At 43.8% G+C, this 19368-nt stretch overlaps 1 protein-coding gene across 19 annotated transcripts in view; it reads right to left on the reverse strand.

Annotated features, from left to right (window-relative positions):
• LEMD1 (LEM domain containing 1) overlaps positions 1-19368 on the reverse strand; it is a 68028-nt gene that overhangs the window by 20455 nt on the left and 28205 nt on the right. For 7 of the 19 annotated variants that reach the window (XR_004433702.1, XR_004433704.1, XR_004433701.1 and 4 more), the window contains 4 exons: positions 17487-17606; positions 16265-16387; positions 12994-13058; positions 768-851 (listed from right to left, as the gene is read on the reverse strand). Coding sequence is in view for 16 of the 19 variants with exons in the window: in XM_033196592.1 (XP_033052483.1) it covers positions 768-851; positions 12994-13058; positions 16265-16387; positions 17487-17568 (354 nt within the window). In the remaining 3 variants the exon portion in view is untranslated. Of the gene's footprint in view, positions 1-767; positions 852-12993; positions 13059-16264; positions 16388-17486; positions 17607-19021; positions 19114-19368 lie in introns of those variants that run through there. The other 12 variants (XM_033196595.1, XM_033196597.1, XM_033196599.1 and 9 more) reach the window with 6 other exon arrangements.

Genomic DNA, 19368 nt, shown 5'->3' on the forward strand with positions numbered 1-19368 from the left:
TGGAGAGGGCAACAGAATGGAAATTAGGACACTAGTTTCTATTTCCAATTTTCCTCTAATCCTCTATGTGGTCTTGGGCAAGTCATATTCCCTTTCTGCCTGTTTCCTCATCTGTAAGATAAATCACATAGCCTCATCCAAGATGCCTTTCAAATACGAAATTCCATGATCCATAATTATCTACAGGCTGGGCACAACGGCTCACACCTGTAATCTCAGTGCTTTGGGAGGCCAAGGCAGGAGGGTCCCTTGAGCCCAGGAGTTCAAGACTAGCCTGGGCAACACAGCAAGATCTCCACAAAAATTTTAAAAATTAGCAGGGTGTGATGGCACACACCTGTAGTCTTAGCTGCTCAGAAGTCTGAGCCCAGGAGGTCGATGCTACAGGGAGCTGTGATCACACCAATGCACTTCAATCTGGGCGACAGAGTGAGACCCTATCTCAAGAAAAAAAATTATCTATAATAAATCATTCCTGGACTCAAGAATTGTAATGAATAATACCTAGTGCTTATGAAGACTTGACAAGTCTCAAGAGATTAAAAAGAACTCAGGGGTGCTCATATGGGAGGTACAACAGGAAACTCCTCTTCCTAAAATGAAGACATAGATCCATACTCACAAAGCAAAGTATAATTTAGCTAAATATGGGTATATTCTTAGATGAAAAAGAAAAGAAAGCTGAGTTTTCTAAACAAATCCATATTTTTTTCTACAGGAGAACACCACTGCTCGTAATTCAGGTTTATGAAAATAAGTAAGTTTACCTTTATTATCATCTTGGAATCATTATAATCAGGGTTTGTTTCCACTATTTCCTCTTGCCGCTCTTGAATTTCAAAAACTGGGTTCTATTACACAGAAAAGAAATCAACATTTAATCAATAAGATCAAGATATATTGATCATATCTACCAGGAGGTCAATATTTTTACAGAAAGAATGTTAAATTAAATTCCTTGTAGAGATGGCATTTAGCAGCCCCCTTAGCACACATCAGAGGTAAGAAGAAAGGGCTTATTAAGCAGTTAAGAAACTATGTAATTTTCTCTTCACTTTGACCCAATTTGAATATACAACTACTATTGGGAATAAGGATATTTTTCAATTAATTAAGAAACTATTAGAGAGATGTTTAACATCAGGTCTTCTAAAACCTGTATATACTACTTGAATCACACACTACTTAACGGTAGTTCTTTAATACATATTCCCATGATACACTAAGCCTGCTGGTGGCAGCCTTTGGGGTGCGCCCTGCACAGGCTCATGTAGGCTTACAAGGTATCTCATAAGCAACAATAGAAATTGAGGCACAGAGAGTTAAAATCCCATTAAAGTTTTGGCAGAAACACATTGAAATCAACTTAACATTTGGAAGTAAAAATGAGACATGCAGTTTTCCTTCCCTTCTTTATCGTCCCCTGGGGTGTCAGTATGCTCTGCACACTGAGAAAGGAGGCAGAAGGGACATGGACGCAGAGGTGTTGGCATGCCTGGAGGCCAAGAAATGGAGTAGTGAGGTTGTGGAGGGTTTCTGCCTGCCTGGTAGTAGAAGAATTAGTGCACTGGGAGGGGTGGGGGGACCAGCATGGACACATTAGTGTGCCCTGGGGCAAGGAAGAGGGACAGTGAGGGGAAGGAAGAGGCCCCTCTTGTACTAGGGGCTGCAAGGAGATACTGGTATGTTCCATGGTCAAGGAGGCAGTTACGGGTGATAAAGAGAAGGAAGTGGTTATTGTGATTGGGTGATTAGTTACACTGAGAAAATTAGAAAATTGAGGCTGAGTGTGGTGACTCACACCTGTAATCCCAGCACTTTGGGAGGCCGAGGCAGGTGTATCACCTGAGGTCAGGAGTTCAAGACCAGTCTGGCCAACATGGTGAAACCCCATCTCTACTAAAAATACAAAAATTAGCCGAGTGTGGTGGTGCGCGCCTGTAGTTCCAGCTACTCAGGAGACTGAGGCAGGAGAATTGCTTGAATCCAGGAGGCGGAGATTGCAGTGAGCTGAGATTGCACCACTGCAATCCAGCCTGGGCAACAGAGCGAGACTCCATCTAAAAAAAAAAAATTAGAAAACTAAGTGAAAATGTAAATACAGTGAGGCTAATGGAATCTATAATCAGAGGATAATGGAATCACTGTCAGAGAAGTGATTTTATAAAAGTGAATGATTAGAAAGAACATTGGATTGTTAGATTGCAATTGGAGATAAATAGAAACTCATAGTTTTTTATTTTATGTATACCTACATAAAAATAGAGACGTACGTATGTGTGTGTACACAGATACATACATTTATTTTCTAGCTCTGTCCACTGAAAACGGCCTAGAAGCAATGATACCCAGTAGAAAGGTGCTCACTGAAGGCCTAGATCTCGGCTTCCAAACACCATCTTGTGAAAGGAATCAAGGCTCCTGGGGCAGGAAAAGTACAAGATGAGTCTGAAGCATCTTTTCGTGCCAGAAACCAAGGAAGTGCTCAAATAATGATGAGGACATGTCAAAAGGACCCAGTATCTATCTTGAAGGGGCTCCTACTAGCCAAAGCTGGGAAATTTTGAGTATGAAAATAGTGATGTCAATGGATACAACCCATTGGAAGAAAAGAAATCAATGAATTCATACTTACAGGAGTGAGTGAGTGAGTGAGTGAATGAGTGAGTTATTGAATGAATAGGGAGAAAGGAAAATGCTTCTTACAGTAGAATGCCAACTAACAAATGTAGAAGGACTGATAGAAATAGAAAATCTCAATAGGCCATCATCACAGTGGAAGCTGATTCAGGCAGAGGGTTCTACAGATGCTAAGGCTAACGAGTGAGGGTCCATGAGGAACAATATGTTGGTGTCATTTCAAAATATCTCCCCACAGAATGCTGTTCAATTACAAAGGCAAAAATAATGTTTGAGGGTTTTTATTTTGTTTCATTTTGACACAGGGTCGCTTTGTCAACCCAGACTGGAGTGCAGGGGCGCAATCTCGGTTCACTGCAGGCTCAATCTCCCAGGCTCAAGCCATCCTCCTACCTCAGTCTCCCAGGTAGCTGGGACTACAGGCACGTGCCACTATGCCCAGCTAATTTTTGTGTTTTTTTGTAGAGAAGAGGTTTCACTATGTTGTCCACTATTGAATTCCTGAGCTCAAGCAATCCACCTGCCTTGGCCTCCCAAAGTGTTGGGATTATAGGCATGAGCTACTGTGCCTGGCCAAGAAACCTGACAAACATCAACTTTTCCAGGTAATTAAGGTTAACATTATTAGCAGTGGGACACAGTGACATTGTTTGTCCCGTGGCGATGTAATGAAAAGAGCACAGAGCCATTTCTAAAGAATTCCGGCCAAGAACGCATGGCTTCTAATACTAGTCAAAAGGAAAAATCAGACAAATCCAATTTGAGGTTCACCCTTGTGATGTTGTGATACAATAAGAAACATACACATGGTCTTCTGTCCCCTCTCCTGGCACAGAGATCCTGAAACCCTTGTAATTTCCTCAGTGATAGGTGTGATAGAAGCATCTTTTATTATACTATTTTTGTCTCAGTCCCAGGTTCCTGACATAAGAACTTCTAAGGACCCTTGGAATCTCTGGAGCTACAAGAGTTGGCCGGGCACGGTGGCTCAAGCCTGTAATCCCAGCACTTTGGGAGGCCGAGACGGGCGGATCACGAGGTCAGGAGATCAAGACCATCCTGGCTGATACGGTGAAACCCCGTCTCTACTAGAAAATGCAAAAAACTAGCCGGGCGAGGTGGCGGGCGCCTGTAGTCCCAGCTACTCGGGAGGCTGAGGCAGGAGAATGGCGTAAACCCGGGGGGCGGAGCTTGCAGTGAGCTGAGATCTGGCCACTGCACTCCAGCCTGGGAGACAGAGCGAGACTCCGTCTCAAAAAAAAAAAAAAAAAAAAAAAAGAGTTATTTTTTTTATATGCTAATGAGTTGACTGGTGCCCAAAGACCCTTAGATAGCTTCAGAATGGGGTCTGGTGGTCAGAAAGGCCAACCATGTGATTAGAAGATTTGAACTTGGGGCTGGGCACGGTAGCTTAGACCTATAATCCCAGCACTTTGGGAGGCTGAGGTAGGTGGATCATGAGGTCAGGAGTTCAAGACCAGCCTGGCCAACATGATGAAACCCTGTTTCTACTAAAAATACAAAAATTAGCTGGGTGTGGTGGCACGTGCCTGTAATCCCAGCTACTTGGGAGGCTGACGCAGGAGAACTGGTTGAACCTGGGATGGGGAGGTTGCAGTGAGCTAAGATCGCACCATTGTACTCCAGCCTGGGCGACAGAGCAAGACTCCTTCTCAAAAAAAAAAAAAAAAAGATTTGAACTTGGAGCCCCACCCCCTGACCTCCAGGTAGAGGAGGGGAGCTGAAGGTTGAGTTAATCACCAATAGCCAATGATTTAGTCAATCATACCTAAGTAACAGGACCTCCATAAAACTCCTAAAAGACAGAGTTTAGAGAATTTCTGAGTTGCGTGAATGCATTAAGGTACTTAGAGGGCAGCGCGCCCAGAGAAAGCATGGAAGCTCTGTGTCTCTTGACCTAGACCTTGCCCCCTGCATCTCTCCCATTGGCTGTTTCTGAGCTGTATCCTTTAAAATACACTAGTAAGGAAAGAGCACTCCTGAGTTCTGTAAGCTGTTCTAGCAAATTAGCAAATCCAAGGTGTTGTGGGAACCCTTGATTTTTAGCGAGTCAATTAGAAGTATGGGAGACCCAGGACTTGAGATTGGCATTTTAAATGGGGGCCGTCTTGTGAGACTGAGCCCTTTAACCTGTGGGATCTAACGCTAACTCCAGGTCTATAGTGCCAGAATTCTACTGAATTGTTGGACACCTGGCTGGTGTCTGGAGAGTTGGAGAACTGGTTGTCATGAGAAAAAAAAAACCCACACATTTGCATCAGAAGTGTTCTGTGGGTAGAGATAGTTCCTAGTAACCCTACAGAATGAAGGACTGTACTCTTGAAAACTGTCAAGGGCAGGAATGACAGGGAAAGATTGAGGCATCGTGGCTCCAGATTGAAGGAGAAGGAATAGACGACAGCTAAAGGGAGCATGTGTTCCTGGAGTGGTTGTGGATGAGAAAGCAAAAGACATCATTGGGACAGTTGGTGAAACTCGCATGGGGTCTCAGTACTGGCTGGAAGCATTGAATCAGCGTGGATTTCCTTATCTGGAGGGTCATATGGTGGTTATGTAGTAGAGTGTCCTGTAGTAGAGTGTCCTTTGGTGGGCAGAATACTTACTGGTGAGCCCAGGGGCTTCATGTCTGCAATTTGCTCTCAAATCATTCAGAAAGAGAAAATGGTAGGGTACACACACACACACACACACACACTCCTCAAATGTGATACAAGGTATCAACTGAGGAACCTGAGCAGAAGGAATGTGGGTGCTCTTTGTACTATTCCTGCAACTTTCTGTAAGTCTGAAAATATTTCGAGAGGTGTGGAGAAAGATTTAATAACTTTTTCTTTTTCTTTCTTTTTCTTTTTCTTTTTGGAGACAGGATCTCACTCTGTCACCCAAGCTGGAGTGCATTGGTGCCATCACTGCTCACTGCAGCCTCAAGCTGGGCTCAAGCCATCCTTTCACCTCAGGTGAAAGGACCGAGTAGCTAGGACCACAGGGGCACACCACTATGCCCAGCTAATTTTTTGTAATAATTGTAGAGATGGGGTTTTGCCATGTTGCCCAGGCTAGTCTCGAACTCCTGGGGTCAAGTGAGCCTCCCTCCTTGGCCTCCCAAAGTGCTGAGATTAAAGGAGCAAGCCATCAAGCTCAGCTAAATTTAAGTATAAGATTAAGAAAGAGGAGTCTCAAATACTGGGAGGGCACAAAGACTTAAACAAACAGACAACAACAACAAAAACCAAGGCCTCTGTCACCCAGGCAGGAGTGAAAGTGGTGTGATCTGAGATCCTGGGCTCAGGTGATCCTCCTACCTCAGCCTCCCAAGTAGCTGGGACCACAGGTGTGTGCCACCATGCCGGGCCAATTTTTTGTATGTTTAGTAGACACAGAGTTTCACCATGTTGCCCAGGGTGGTCTCCAACTCCTGGACTGAAGCAATTCACCCATCTCAGCCTCTCAAAGTGCTGGGATTACAGGCGTAAGCCACCAAGCCTGGCCAGCATATGATTGTTTTTTAAAGTTCAGTCTGCCTCATTCAATACGCAGGGCTTACAGAAAGTAATCTTTAATTATATCTGTATATTTACTTCTATAAATATATCTGTAGGCACTCGATAAATCACATTCTGTGGCACAGTTCAATACTAAAGATTCGTTTTCCAGTGTTATTTTTCACTAAGTATGTTGTTTTGTACTACAAGTAATTAAATAACATGCCTTTTATGTAACAATAATGTTAAAGATAATAATAGCTCTTATTTGTACTTGCCTCTTATTATATATACATATACTACTCTGCTTTGCATATTTTATATCACATATACATATACTACTCTGTTTTGCGTATTTCAATCTTTACAATACTGTGAGGTTGAGACTGTTCTTAAGCTTATTTATAGATGAGGAAACTAAGACATAGAGAGGTTGAGTGTCTTGTCTAAGTTAGTAGCACAGCTGAAATTTGAACCCAGGCAGTCTGGCTCTACAGTCTTTTTAATTTTTTTTTTTTTTTTTTTTTTTAAGAGAAGGCCTCACTCTGTTGTCCAGACTGGAGTACAGTGGCATGAACTTGGATCACTGCAGCCTCAACCTCCTAAGCTCAAGCAATCCTCCTGCCTCAGCCTCCTGAGTAGCTTGGCTTGCATGCCACTATGACCAGTTAATTAATTAATTAAATTTATTTATTTATTTATTTTTGAGACAGAGTTTCACTTTTGTTGCCCAGGCTGGAGTATAATGGCATGATCTCGGCTCACTGCAACCTCTGCCTCCCAGGTTCAAGTGATTCTCCTGCCTCAGCCTCCAGAGTAGCTGGGATTACAGGCATGCACCACCACGCCCAGCTAATTTTTTGTGTTTTTAGTAGAGATAGGGTTTCTCCATGTTGGCCATGGTTGGTCTCGAACTCCTGACTTCAGGTGATCTGCCTGCCTCGGCCTCCCAAGGTGCTGGGATTACAGGCGTAAGGCAATGCGCCTGGCCCCCAGTTCATTTATTTTTATTTTTCTTGTAGAGAGGGGTTCTTGTCATGTTGCCCAAACTGGTCTTGCACTCCTGGGCTCAAGTGATCCTCCTGCCTTAGCCTCCCAAAGCGCTGAGATTACAAGCACGAGCCACTGCACCCAGCACAGTCCATATTTTTGTTACACATATTCTTTGTTGTTTTTGATACACATATTCTTTGCGTCCAGAGCTCATTTTCAAGTTTCTTCATGATAGGATATATGCCTTTTCCCCACTTATATTCTTCCTCAAGAAAATCTAGCACAATATCCTGTATTCAATAGTAGTTGACTCACAGGCTGAGACCCAGGGGTGGAAACTCTGTTGCAACCATTCCCTGAATGGTCGTCTATTCACAATGATCTAAGCATCATCTCTCAAGAGACTACATCAAGGTACGTCTAAGAGACAAAGTATATGGTACATAATAGGAAGCCAGAAAGAGAGAGATCATCAACATCAGTAGAGGAAAGCTCCTTTCAGTTCAGCCAATAGGGACTGAGTAACTCCCTCGCCCCACCCTGCCCCAAATGCCTGGCATGGAATTCAATGCAGAGGAGTCAAAGCGTGGGTTTTCATCTTCAACATTTTACAGCCTGCAGCAAATGCTCCTGGGCAGAGGGTGGGGTGGAGGCTGAATGAAAAAGTAGTGGGGCATGGTGCCCCGTGCCTGTAGTCCCAGCTACTTGTGAGGCTGAGGCCAGAGGTTAACTTGAGCTCAGGAAGTCAAGGCTGCACTGAGTTATGATACCGCTGTACTCCAGCCTGGGCAACTGAATGAGACTCTGAGAAAGGAAAGAAAGATGAACGAACGAAAGAAAGAAAGAAAGAAAGAAAGAGAGAGAAAGAGAGAAAGGAAAAAAAGGAAAGAAAGGAGGGAAGGAGGGAAGGAAGGAAGGGAGGGAGGGAGGGAAAGAAGGAAAGAAAGAAAGAAGAAAGAAAGGAAGAAAGAGAGAGAAAGAAAGAAGAAAAGAAGGAGGGAGGGAGAGAGGAAGGAAGGGAAAGAAGGAAAGAAGGAAGGCAGGAAGGGAGGGAGGGAAAGCAAAGAAAGAAGGAAAATGAAGAAAGAAAGAGAAAAAAGAAGGAGGAGGGAGGCAGGGAGGGAAAGAAAGGAAAGAAGGAAAAAGAAAGAAGAAAGAGAAAGAAGGAAAAGAAAGACAAAGAAGGGAGGGAGGGAGGGAAAGAAAGGAAGGAAGGAAGGAAAAAGAAAAGAGAGGAAAGAAAGAAAGGAAAGAAAGAAGAAAGAAAAGGGAGGGAGGAAGGAAGGAAGGGAGGGAGGGAGGGAGGGAGGAAGGAAGGAAGGAAGGAAGGAAAAGAAAGATTGATTCTTGGGCTCAGACCTGCAGAATGTGCAGGATGGGTGGGAAGATGAGAAGAGAGCACGCGGGCTGGGAGAACAGAGTAAACTGAGATTCCGGCAGGGATGAGCATGGGAGAGGGTAAAGAAACACCCAGGTGGCCCAGGAGGGCTCAGGAGTACCCACCTCCCAGGGCCAGCTGCCCTCTGGTTGTTGGATGCAGCAGCCCTCTGAAGATGGGGCAGAGATATAAACACTTCCACCCTTGGAACGGCTCCCAAACCCAGGACCGTATGTCCCCGTTTGCCCCCATTTGCCCAAGATGGTCCCAGTTTACTCCTGATGTTCCAGCATCCCTTCAGGTTAGTGTCCCTTTTCAAAAGCATACTGGTCGAGATGATAAATTATACGGCCACCTTACTCAAAGCCTACCTTATGTAGCCTGACATTGTAGATTACTCTGCCTCCCTACCAACCAACTCCAAATCCCATTTTCCCCTCTTTGGTAGAAGGGAACTTAGAGACTGAGTTACACATACCGACTTAATGTCCCACTCCGTTATTGGTAGCATAAGCTGCGTCTAGTGTCTTTCTGATGAAAAAATCCCCAATTAAAAAAAATTGTGACCTGGCTTAATGAGTGGCTTTAACGACCCAATCCAATGGGCTGCATGTGTGACATGATAAAGCAGACACATACAGTGTTAAACAGAGTCCAGAAATTGCATATTCCAAATCTCTAAGTGGCTTGTATTCCACTAGAAACCAACTAAAAATGAGAGGAAAATGTGGTATTTCAAAGAAATGCAAATACTGCCTAGCTAGGCACTCAGAAGACTGTCAGGTACAAACAAATGCTCTTAAGTAATTAAAGTCTACAGTGTTAGACAAGTGCCTCAATAAGCACACCTTCTACCACCTTTTACATGGAAATGCGAATGCTTATTTACATTTACTTTCAGATTTAAGGATGAACAGATGTCTTGAGGCCCTTCTGAGAATGAAAATGGCTTATATAAATCCTTCAAACCAAAACATTTTAGGCCATCACAAACTTCCTATTTAATTCTATTGCCAATTCAAAATATCGATGTGGTTTTATTTCAGGTTTATGTAAAGCGGAGACTGAAGGCCACTGGTCCTACCTGATGCATTTTCAATACTCAGGTTGCTTTTACTGCTGTAGCAACTTTGCAGGAACTATATTAAAGGGTTTTCTGCAGAACCGAGGTTTACCGAATGGAAAGGATTCCTTTAATGAGGTATTTGGAGGTTAAAAAATACTTTCAGAAAATTTGGTATGATATCAGAATTACTTCATCAAATTTGAATTATGTTTAAATGGGAAGCTGAAGCTATAGCATATGTGGCAATGTTTACTTGAAGGTTTCTTTTCATTTATTTAAACTTAGCAACTAGTTTAAATACTAGACCATATTTGCAGACTAACCTTTTTGCCGTTGGAGCTGTTTGGTAGATTTGGTGAGGTGAGCTTTGAGTTCCTACTATGTGCAAGACCCTGTGATAGCTACTAAATGAGGATAAAATACCATTTTATTTTTTTATTTTTATTTGTATTACTTTTTTGAGGCAGGGTCTCGCTCTGTCACTTAGGCTAGAGTGCAGTGGCGTCATCACGGCTTATTGCAGCCTCGACATCCCAAGCCTCAAGAGATGCTCCTACCTCAGCCTCCCGAGTAGCTGGGACCACAGGTGCGCATCAACATGTCCAGTTAATTTTTACAATGTTTGTAGAGACGAGGTCTCACCATCTTTCCCAGGCTGGTCTCAGACTCTGGGGCTCAAGCCAGCCTCTTATCTCAGCCTCCTGAATAGCTGGGATCACATGTGTGTGTCACCATGCCCAGCTAAATTTTTTTTTCTTTTTTTTGTAGATATGAGGTGTTACTACGTTGCCCAGGATAAAATGCCTTTTTTTTTTTTTTTTTGAGAGTCTCCTCTTGCTCTGTCACCCAGGCTGAAATGCAGTGGCACAATCTCGGCTCGCTGCAACCTCTGCTTCCCGAGTTCAAGTGATTCTTGTGCCTTAGCCTCCTGAGTAGCCGGGACTACAGGCATATACCAGCATGCCCAGATAATTTTTTGTATTTTTAGTAGAGACAGAATTTCGCCATGTTGGCCAGACTGGTCTCGAACTCCTGGCCTCAAGTGATCCACCCACCTTAATGCCATTTTAAAAGGACTCACAGAAGTGGCCATTGAGATAGTCCTTAAAAGATCACAGGGTTTTAACAGGAAGAAAAATATGGTAGGGGGTGAGAAGAGTGAAAAGAATTTCAGGCATAAAGAACAGTTGAAGTAATGGTTCATGGGAAGACAGTTTGAGAGGTGCAGAAACAAGGTGAGCATTTGTTGGGTTGGATGATGAGCGAGATTAGGTTACAGGAGATACTGGAGTTGATTCATGGTGTATAGCAAGTTTGCATCTTGTTTTGAAAGTCTCTGGGCAAGTCAGTGACATGATTAAATCTCTGCTTGTATATCCGAACTGGAATTAGGAAAAGTTAGAGGCAAACACAGGAGGATTTTGCAGTTGTTCAAATAAAATAATAATACGGAGGCTGGGCGAAGTGGTTCATGCCTGTAATTTCAGTGCTTTGAGAGGCCAAGGCAAGAGGATCACTAGAGGCCAGGAGTTCGAGACCAGCCTGGGCGACAGTGTGAGATCCTACACAGTGTGAGTCTCTACACAAAAAAAGAAAAAAAAAGTTATTTTGAGATGGGGTCTCATGCTGTTGCCCAGGCTGGAGTGCAGTGGTGTGATCATGCATGGCTCACTGCAGCCTCAACCTCCCAGGCTCAAGCAGTCCTCCCACCTCAGCCCCCCAAGTAGCTGGCACCACAGGCATGCACCACCACACCCAGCCAGTTTTTTTTTTTTTTTAATTTTGTAGAGACATGGTCTCCCTAGGTTGCCCGGGCTGAGTCTTGAACTCTTGAGCTCAGGCAATCCTCCCACCTTGGCCTCCTAAAGTGCTGGGATTACAGGGGTAAGCCACCATGCCCCGCCAGAATTGTTTTTCAGTTACCCAGGTGTGGTGGAGTGTACCTGTAGTCCTAGCTACTTGGGAGGCTGAGGGAGGAGTATTGCTTGAGCCCAGGAGTTCGAGATTACAGTGAGCTATCATGGTGCCACTGCACCCCAGCCTGGGTGACAGAATGAGACCCTGTCTCTAAAGTAAATAAATAAATAATGTGGTTGCAAGCTAGGATAGCAGTAGGGGGAAGAGAGAGAAGAGATGGATTTTTTTAAATCATTCAAATCCCTAAGACTTGGCAGCTCTTTGTATGTGAAGAGCTGCAGGGAGGGGGTGGTCCAGTAACTCCAAGGCTTTGAGCCTGGACAGTGGGGAGATGCTGGAACCATCAGGATAAACCCAAGCCATAGATGCAGGTTCAGGGTAGCCTGAAATGTGCTTGGTCAGTCCTGGACATCCTGAGCCTGAGGGACAGGGGGTAACCATGGGGAGAAGCGTGAACACGTCTGTGTAACCCACAAAATGTTCATGATGTTAGGTAACCATTTGTCAAATGAACACAGGAAGAAGTGAGGAAGGAAGGGAAAGAGAAGGAAAAGGGAGGTGCTTCCCAGTAGGCAGTTGGATATGCAGACCTGTGACTCAGAAGAGAAGCATGTGTGGGGGCCACAAAGAGGGGGTGAGTGAATGACACAGAGCAGAGGCTGAAGGAGGAGGTCTCAGGCACAGGCACATCAGGGGCCAAGAGGAAGACAAAAAGTCAGAACAGAAACAGAGATACAGAACCAAGAACCAAGGAGTGGCAGAATTCTGAAATCTAAGAAGGCAGCCATCTCCAAATAAAAAGGGTCAGAGGTGAAAACACAGAAAAAGTCACTAGAGTTGGCACTTTGGAGTTCATTACTGAGCACTAATGATGGACTGTGTTTGATGCTCAGAGCTTTACCTGCCTTTCACTTCACATCCACCCTGTGAGGTAGGCACTGTTGTTAAACTGTGCTAGGAGGCTTAGATCTGTTCACTGACTTCCCCAAAGTCACGCTTCCAGGAAGTGGAGGGCAGAAATCCTCAGCCAATTAGGCCTCACCCCAAAACCTGTAGCCCTCACACACTTGGCTGTGTGCTTCAATACGGTGCTGGGGGTAGAAGCCAGATCTCAGGGGCTAGAAAAGTGAACGGGATGGAAACTCACATTTAATCTATGTTTGCTCTGGGCCCAGAACCGAGCTCAGTGCTATATGTGAACGTAGACAACAGATAGTGAAAATGGGGAGCGGGGGGGTGACAGCTGGGGGAAGCAGAATGGTGGCTTTTTCAAGAAGGGGCAGGAGGGACCCTGTCATTCTGGGTCCTCTGCTAGATCATGGAAATCATTTCATCATACAGAAACCTGCATTAAAATGATCCTCTTTAAACTAGGATTTTACCACTATAACAGAATGTAGTAACTTGCTATCCCCTTTCTTAAAACAGATGAACACAGCTACTTCCTGTTTTTGATATAAGGGTATTAAGTATTCAGGCATTAGAATGGTACATACTTTTTTGAGTTTCTTGCTTTTTTCTGTTGAGAGTATGATATTTCCTTGCAAAATGATATTAAGCTCTGCATCATGGGAAACAAAAGGAAAATAGGCCATGAGAACATTTGAGCTAGCAAACAGAATAAACGTCAATCATCAGGGTGAATTCTCTCAATCAGAGGACATTTTTGCAAGGGGATGAAAATTCACGTGGCCCTTTTGATGGAAAAGAACATTTCTTCTGAGCTGCAGCAGCCTTCGTGAAACAGACTTAGGCCTTCCTCTGGGAATAAGGCCTGTCATATTTGCATGCCTCCGAGAGAAATACACAAGCTGGCTGCTCATCTGGGTGGCTGTTTGCAGTCTAGTCATTGTCCCTTTGAACCAGTTGTAAGCCCCATGCATTCCTGAATGCCAAGATAGGAAGCGAGGATTTTCTCCTTCTGGATCCAAAAAGGCACCCAGGGAAGGCAAGGCCAGACCTGTGCTAAAAGACTTTAAAATCGGGGGAACTGCTAGGGACAGAAAAGGATGTTCTTAATTAGCCTGCAAAGAAGCATTTAGATAAACCTGAAGGAATGGTGGAGTTACACATCCATTTTAAATGAGCTCTCCAAGTAAAAAATATTTGAAAAGTTTGGGCTGGGCGCAGTGGCTCATGCCTGTAATCCTAGCACTTTGGGAGGCCAAGGCAGGCGGATCACGAGGTCATGAGATCAAGACCATCCTGGCTAACACGGTGAAACCCCGTCTATACTAAAAACACAAAAAATTAGCCAGGCTTGGTGGGCGCCTCTAGTCCCAGGTACTCAGGAGGCTGAGGCAGGAGAATGGCGTGAACCCTGGAGGCCGAGCTTGCAGTGAGCCAAGATCATGCCACTGCACTCCAGCCTGGGAGACAGACTCTGTCTCAAAAAAAAAAAAAAAAAAAAAAAAAGAATTGGAAAGTTTGAAAGCAGTTAGATAATTAAAGTTATGTCTGCCCACCGACAAGACAGTCAATGAGTGAAAATGAGAAAAATCAAACCCACTGATTGTTTGAATGACCTCATGCTCAGCCTCAGGTCTAGGGCTCCCTGCACCTCCACCCCCACTACAAGCCTATTCCAGGACTAGGTGTTTCCATGAAAGGAGAAGCCTGAGTCCATAGGATGCCCCACTCCAGTTCATTACAACTCCTCCACTCTAATGGTACCAGTGGCTATGAGACTTTTCCAATGAACAAATTCAAATATCTGGTTCAAACCTAACTTGGTGAACTAGGTTTGCTCCGTGTGGCAACCACAGAATTGCATTACAAAGGTAGGACTGAATCAGCACTTCCACCTCGACCTGATGGCCCGTAGTTGGCTCAGATCAGGGAGGCACAATCTAAAGCAGTGGCAAACCTTACAAACGGAAGGACCAATTTTCTCCTAGCCCTAGCATCAACACAATTCTGTGGAGGGCTACATGCTGGGACCCAGGATGGCGGGGACTGAGACCACAACAGCTTGGTTTTATAGCTTTAACCTGAAGTCCTGGACAGTCGTGAGCAGTTTTGAGATCTTAAACCTGGCACTGCTTTTCACCAGAGTGCTGGTTTGGTCTCTTGAGGCCCTCCCCAGGGCAGGAAACAGAAGCAGGCTTGGATCTGGGACAGGACTCTGAACACAATCTACAACCAGGAGAGGCCTGGGATAGCCACTTTCCCTGAGGTACCCCCGTGCTAACTGCCTACTCAAGGGCCAGTGAAGTTTATCCCTAAACCTTGCCATCCTTTTCAAGTGAGGCCAGCAGTGCTAAACCCCTGGGGAAAGCTTTCAGTATCTGTGCCACCTCCAATGTCAGGATAAGGGGATTTTTCAGAGGGCCCTAGGCACTTGCATGGTTTATCCAGTTTTTAATTTGAACTATATGATACTGTCCTTTTTTTGTAGATCAGACACAATAAAAAAAATGTAATGTGTTCATCCTCACAATAGAAATTATGAGAAAAATGTAGGGAATGGAGTGGAAAGAGCAACATTTGGAGAGCCAGACTGGGTATAAATCTCAGTTCTCTCACTTTCTTTCATCCAACAAACATACACCGAGTTCCGGTATGTGCCTGGAACTGTTCCAGGAGCTGGACACAGAGTGGTGATGAAGACAGATTGGTCCTGCTCTGCATGGCCCATGCTAATGCATGCTTATCTTCTGGGGCTGCTTCTGAGCTCAGTGATGCTGGGCCAGTCACTTGGCCTCTCTGAGCTTCTGCCAAGTGCTGTGAGAGTTAAATGGGACGATGGGCATTTGGCCCAGGTGGCACTGGTGGCCTTCAATAAATGGTAGTTCCTGTCATTTTACTGTGGCTCATAGAGAACTCCTGATAAATATTTGTTGAATGGAAATGCCTTGAATGTACTGTGGGAATCTCCAAGCCCTTCCTCTAAGATCCCTGAAGCTAGAAACCACTGCAGGAGAATGGTGTACCCAGAGCAGAGGCCACTGTCAGCAAAGCCCAGAGATCCTGGAGACCCTGGTCCCTACACTTTCTGTGACCTGAAAGAGACCAGCTGCTGTCAGTTGTCGTATAAATCAGGAGGGCAGTCAGCATAGGAGGGGTTTCAGGGAGATATAATCTGGTTCATCTTCTTTTTTTGACAGAGTCTTGCTCTGTCCACTGGGCTGGAATACAGTGGTGTGATCTTGGCTCACTGCAACCTCCGCCTCCCTGGTTCAAGTGATTCTCCTGCCTCAGCCTCCCAGGTAGCTGGGATTATTTTTGTATTTTTAGTAGAGACGAGGTTTCACCATGTTGGCCAGGCTGGTCTCAAACTCCTGACCTCAGGTGCTCCACCCGCCTTGGCCTCCCAAAGTGCTAGGATTACATGTAGGTGGGAGCCATTACTGTGGTTCATCTTTCTTAATAGGCATAAAATCATTTAATCCCCCCAAAATAATGGTGAGATTTATCGACTGACGCAAAGCAGAGGTTGAGACCTCAAAGGAGGCTCAGAATTTACCTGTAGGAATTTCTGATTTTAAGGCATCACCACACATTTGGCTCTAGTTAGTAAAAGGACAGGCACGTTGAGCAGTCATTCCCCCAACTTGCCACCCAGTCAAGTCACTGGCGTGAATACAGATGTGAAGTTACAGATTCCTTTTACAGCCCAGGGGCCTATTTTCCAGGATCTCTGTGCAAAGAGACCACATGGCTATTTCACGGGTCAGGCTGCACACCATTTAAAGCTGCATAAATCATGCCGGACAAGGTATTAGTAAGTGCAAAGTTGCTATCTAGCAGTACAGCTTATGACGGTACCTTCGCTGTCATCACTGTCCTGAGCTCCATCCAGCTCTCTGGGTCCATTCATCACAGGTGGTGCACAGGGAGGTGAGACCAACAATTGTACTAACTTTTTTTCATACAACTTTCTGGTGGAAGCTGAGGAAGAATTTGGAGAACAAATTAAATTGTTCTGTTTTTTGTACGTGAGCCTACTGGGTTCAAGGTATTTCATAACTCAGATTTTTATTCTTATCCCTTACATTATTGGTTAATTATGGCTTCTTTTTTTGAGATAGGGTCTCACTCTGCCTCCCAAGCTGGAGTGCAGTAGCATGATCTCAGCTCACTGAAGCCTCTGCCTCCCAGATTCAAGCGATTCTCCTGCCTCAGCCCCTCCAGCAGCTGGGATCACAGGTGTGCACCACTACACTCGGCCAATTTTTATATTTTTAGTAGAGACAGGTTTTGCTATGTTGGCCAGGCTGGTCTTGAACTCCTGACCTCAAGTGATCCACCCGCCTCAGCCTCCCACAGTGCTGAGATTGTAGGTATAAGCCACTGCACCCTGCCCAATTATGACTTTTTAAATGAGGTAGACTCGCAGCTGTTCAACTCCTTCCTTCGTTTCCACAAACACTTAGGTGATACCTGTATGGATTAACCATAAGTCAGGCATTGGATACATCTGAGAAGACTGACAAGGCTGTGCATCCTATCTATGGGAAATACAGATAATAAATAAATAGTTAACAAGGTCTACATACTAAAAACAAAACAAAAAAATTGAACCACGTAATAAAGAGTAACTGGTTTTTCACTGATGAAAAACACCCAATCCATGGGCTGGGTGTGGTGGCTCACACCTGTAATTCCAGCACTTTGGGAGGCCAAGCAGGTGGATTACTTGAGGTCAGAAGTTCGAGACAAGCCTGACTAACATGGTGAAATCCTGTCTCTACAAAATACAAAATCATTAGCTCGGTGTGGTGGGGTATGCCTGTAATCCCAGCTGCTTGGGAGGCTAAGGCAGGAGAATCCCTTGCATCTGGGAGGCAGAGGTTGCAGTAAGACAAACACCCAATCCTAATCTGTAAATAGGATTTGGGTATATTTATTGCCTCTTCCCTCTTTGTAAGGTTTTCTGTTTTCTCTATGTTCCTATTTTAATGGTTTTATTGCATATGTTCCTTCTATTGTAAGTTGTTTATAAACCATAAATGACAAGTCTCTAATATTTACTGCATACTGTACATACGTAGTATTGGGCCAGGTGAAAATCCAAGCTTCTCAAGTTGGTTCTGCAATTTACAGTCACTCAGACACTTCACATCCACCATGGTGATAGAAGTTTGGCCTCTTTTCTGATGATAGAATCCTTGAAATAGCAAAACATTAAATGCATTAAGACAACCTTACAAATAAGTACTAAAATGTTACCAATCCATGTAAGTGTTTATAACCCTATCTCCCCAACCTCCTAGGTGCACAGGCAATAAAGCAAAAATCAGCACTTTCTACTTCTGCCATAAATCCCTGCTGGGATTAGTTGCCTCCAATATAAAACTTTGGATGGGTGTCATTTTCCCCAGTGTCTTTAGGGCTCAATTATTTATAACTGTTCTGTTCAATGAATATGAGAAAAATCTTCTGGACAAAATAAACAGATATTTCCATTACTGGTGAGGAACTCTGAGTAAAACTCAAGCTCTGAGAAGATAAGAACTTAATTAAATATGAAAGAGCTGAGAGGTTTTTTTTTTTTTTTTTTGAGTTAAATAAAAGTTATTTATCCCTGCCCTCCTTTTGATGACAGGACAGAGAGTACAGAGCATTCAGTTATTGCAAACAGTAGCAGCTTTCACACTTGTAATTTAACTCTGAACATAACAAGATGGTAGTTTTTAATTAACTGCCAGCAGACTTAGTAATTGCTGAATTGGCATTTGAAAAAAAGTCAGCTATTCATTCTCTGGCACACAAATTGATTCATATAGATTTATGCAAATCTTGATATGGCTTTCCAAATCTGCACAACCTCAAGTTCAATCAGTTTTATCCAGTTGATCCCTTGATCTCCCAGAGTTGACCCTTCTACCTACGTAACAAAGTCCGCAAAAAGACAGACCCATTTGTCAAACCTTTTAACAGAGATTTTTTAATTTTGGAGTTTATTGTACCACATTTCTATCATGTTTCAAGGCTTTTTAATACTGCAGTGAAAACAACAGCAAGATAATTATTCAGCGTAGGAGGATCTAGACCAATTTTAAATAATGACTTTGCTTTTGTTGGTGATCAATCAATGTCCAATTAGGAAGAACACTGTATACAAGCTAGAAAAAGTCATGAATTGTTATATATAATAGGGTTGTTCTGGAATACCTAGTTTTGACAGTTCTCTACTTTAAAGCGATGCTTTAAAGAGAGTCACATTCTAGCACACATAGTAGGTACCTAGTAAATGTTAGTTTCCTCCTTTTCTATGTGTTTGGGAAACTGACTGAACACTTTTAGGCCAGTGGGAAACAAACTAATGCTAGGAAGAAAAAGGACAATGCACCTCAGCACCTCAGAATTTTTTTTCTTTCTTTTTCACTGGAAGCTACCTTCGGCAGATCCTGTGACATTTGTTCCTGAGAACAGCTGTCTGTTGTTTCACCAGCTTCCCAAAAATAACCTCCAATAGAGCCCTCATCAATTTCAAGTGACACTAGACAATTGCCTAGAGAGAACACACATATGGAAGAAAAATATTCAAATGGAATCCAACTGGATGATTAATTCGCTTACCCCTTCACATGGTTATCTAAAGTCTATGCAATCGAGTTGGTTACTAAAGCTGGGTGAGTTTCACCCTGAGGTTTCCACTAGCAACCAGTCCCTTTTTGCCTGTTAGATATTATGGTAATCATAATACTGACAGTGTGACATCAGTAACCCCCATAGCAACAGATTGATGTGCAAATCAGATGATTAATTGAACCTAAGTTCAAACAGAAGGAGGTACTGGTCGACTTCATAGGCACACTGCCATGATAAAATGTCAAGAGATGCAGAGAAGTTATCATTATGCACAGCAAGTAAGGAGCTGCTACCAAACCAAATGGTGTCAAGAAACCAGGAAGAGAAAGGAGAAA

The sequence above is a fragment of the Trachypithecus francoisi genome, unplaced genomic scaffold, assembly GCF_009764315.1.
Source record: "Trachypithecus francoisi isolate TF-2019V2 unplaced genomic scaffold, Tfra_2.0 Lachesis_group5, whole genome shotgun sequence".
Taxonomy (NCBI): domain Eukaryota; kingdom Metazoa; phylum Chordata; class Mammalia; order Primates; family Cercopithecidae; genus Trachypithecus; species Trachypithecus francoisi.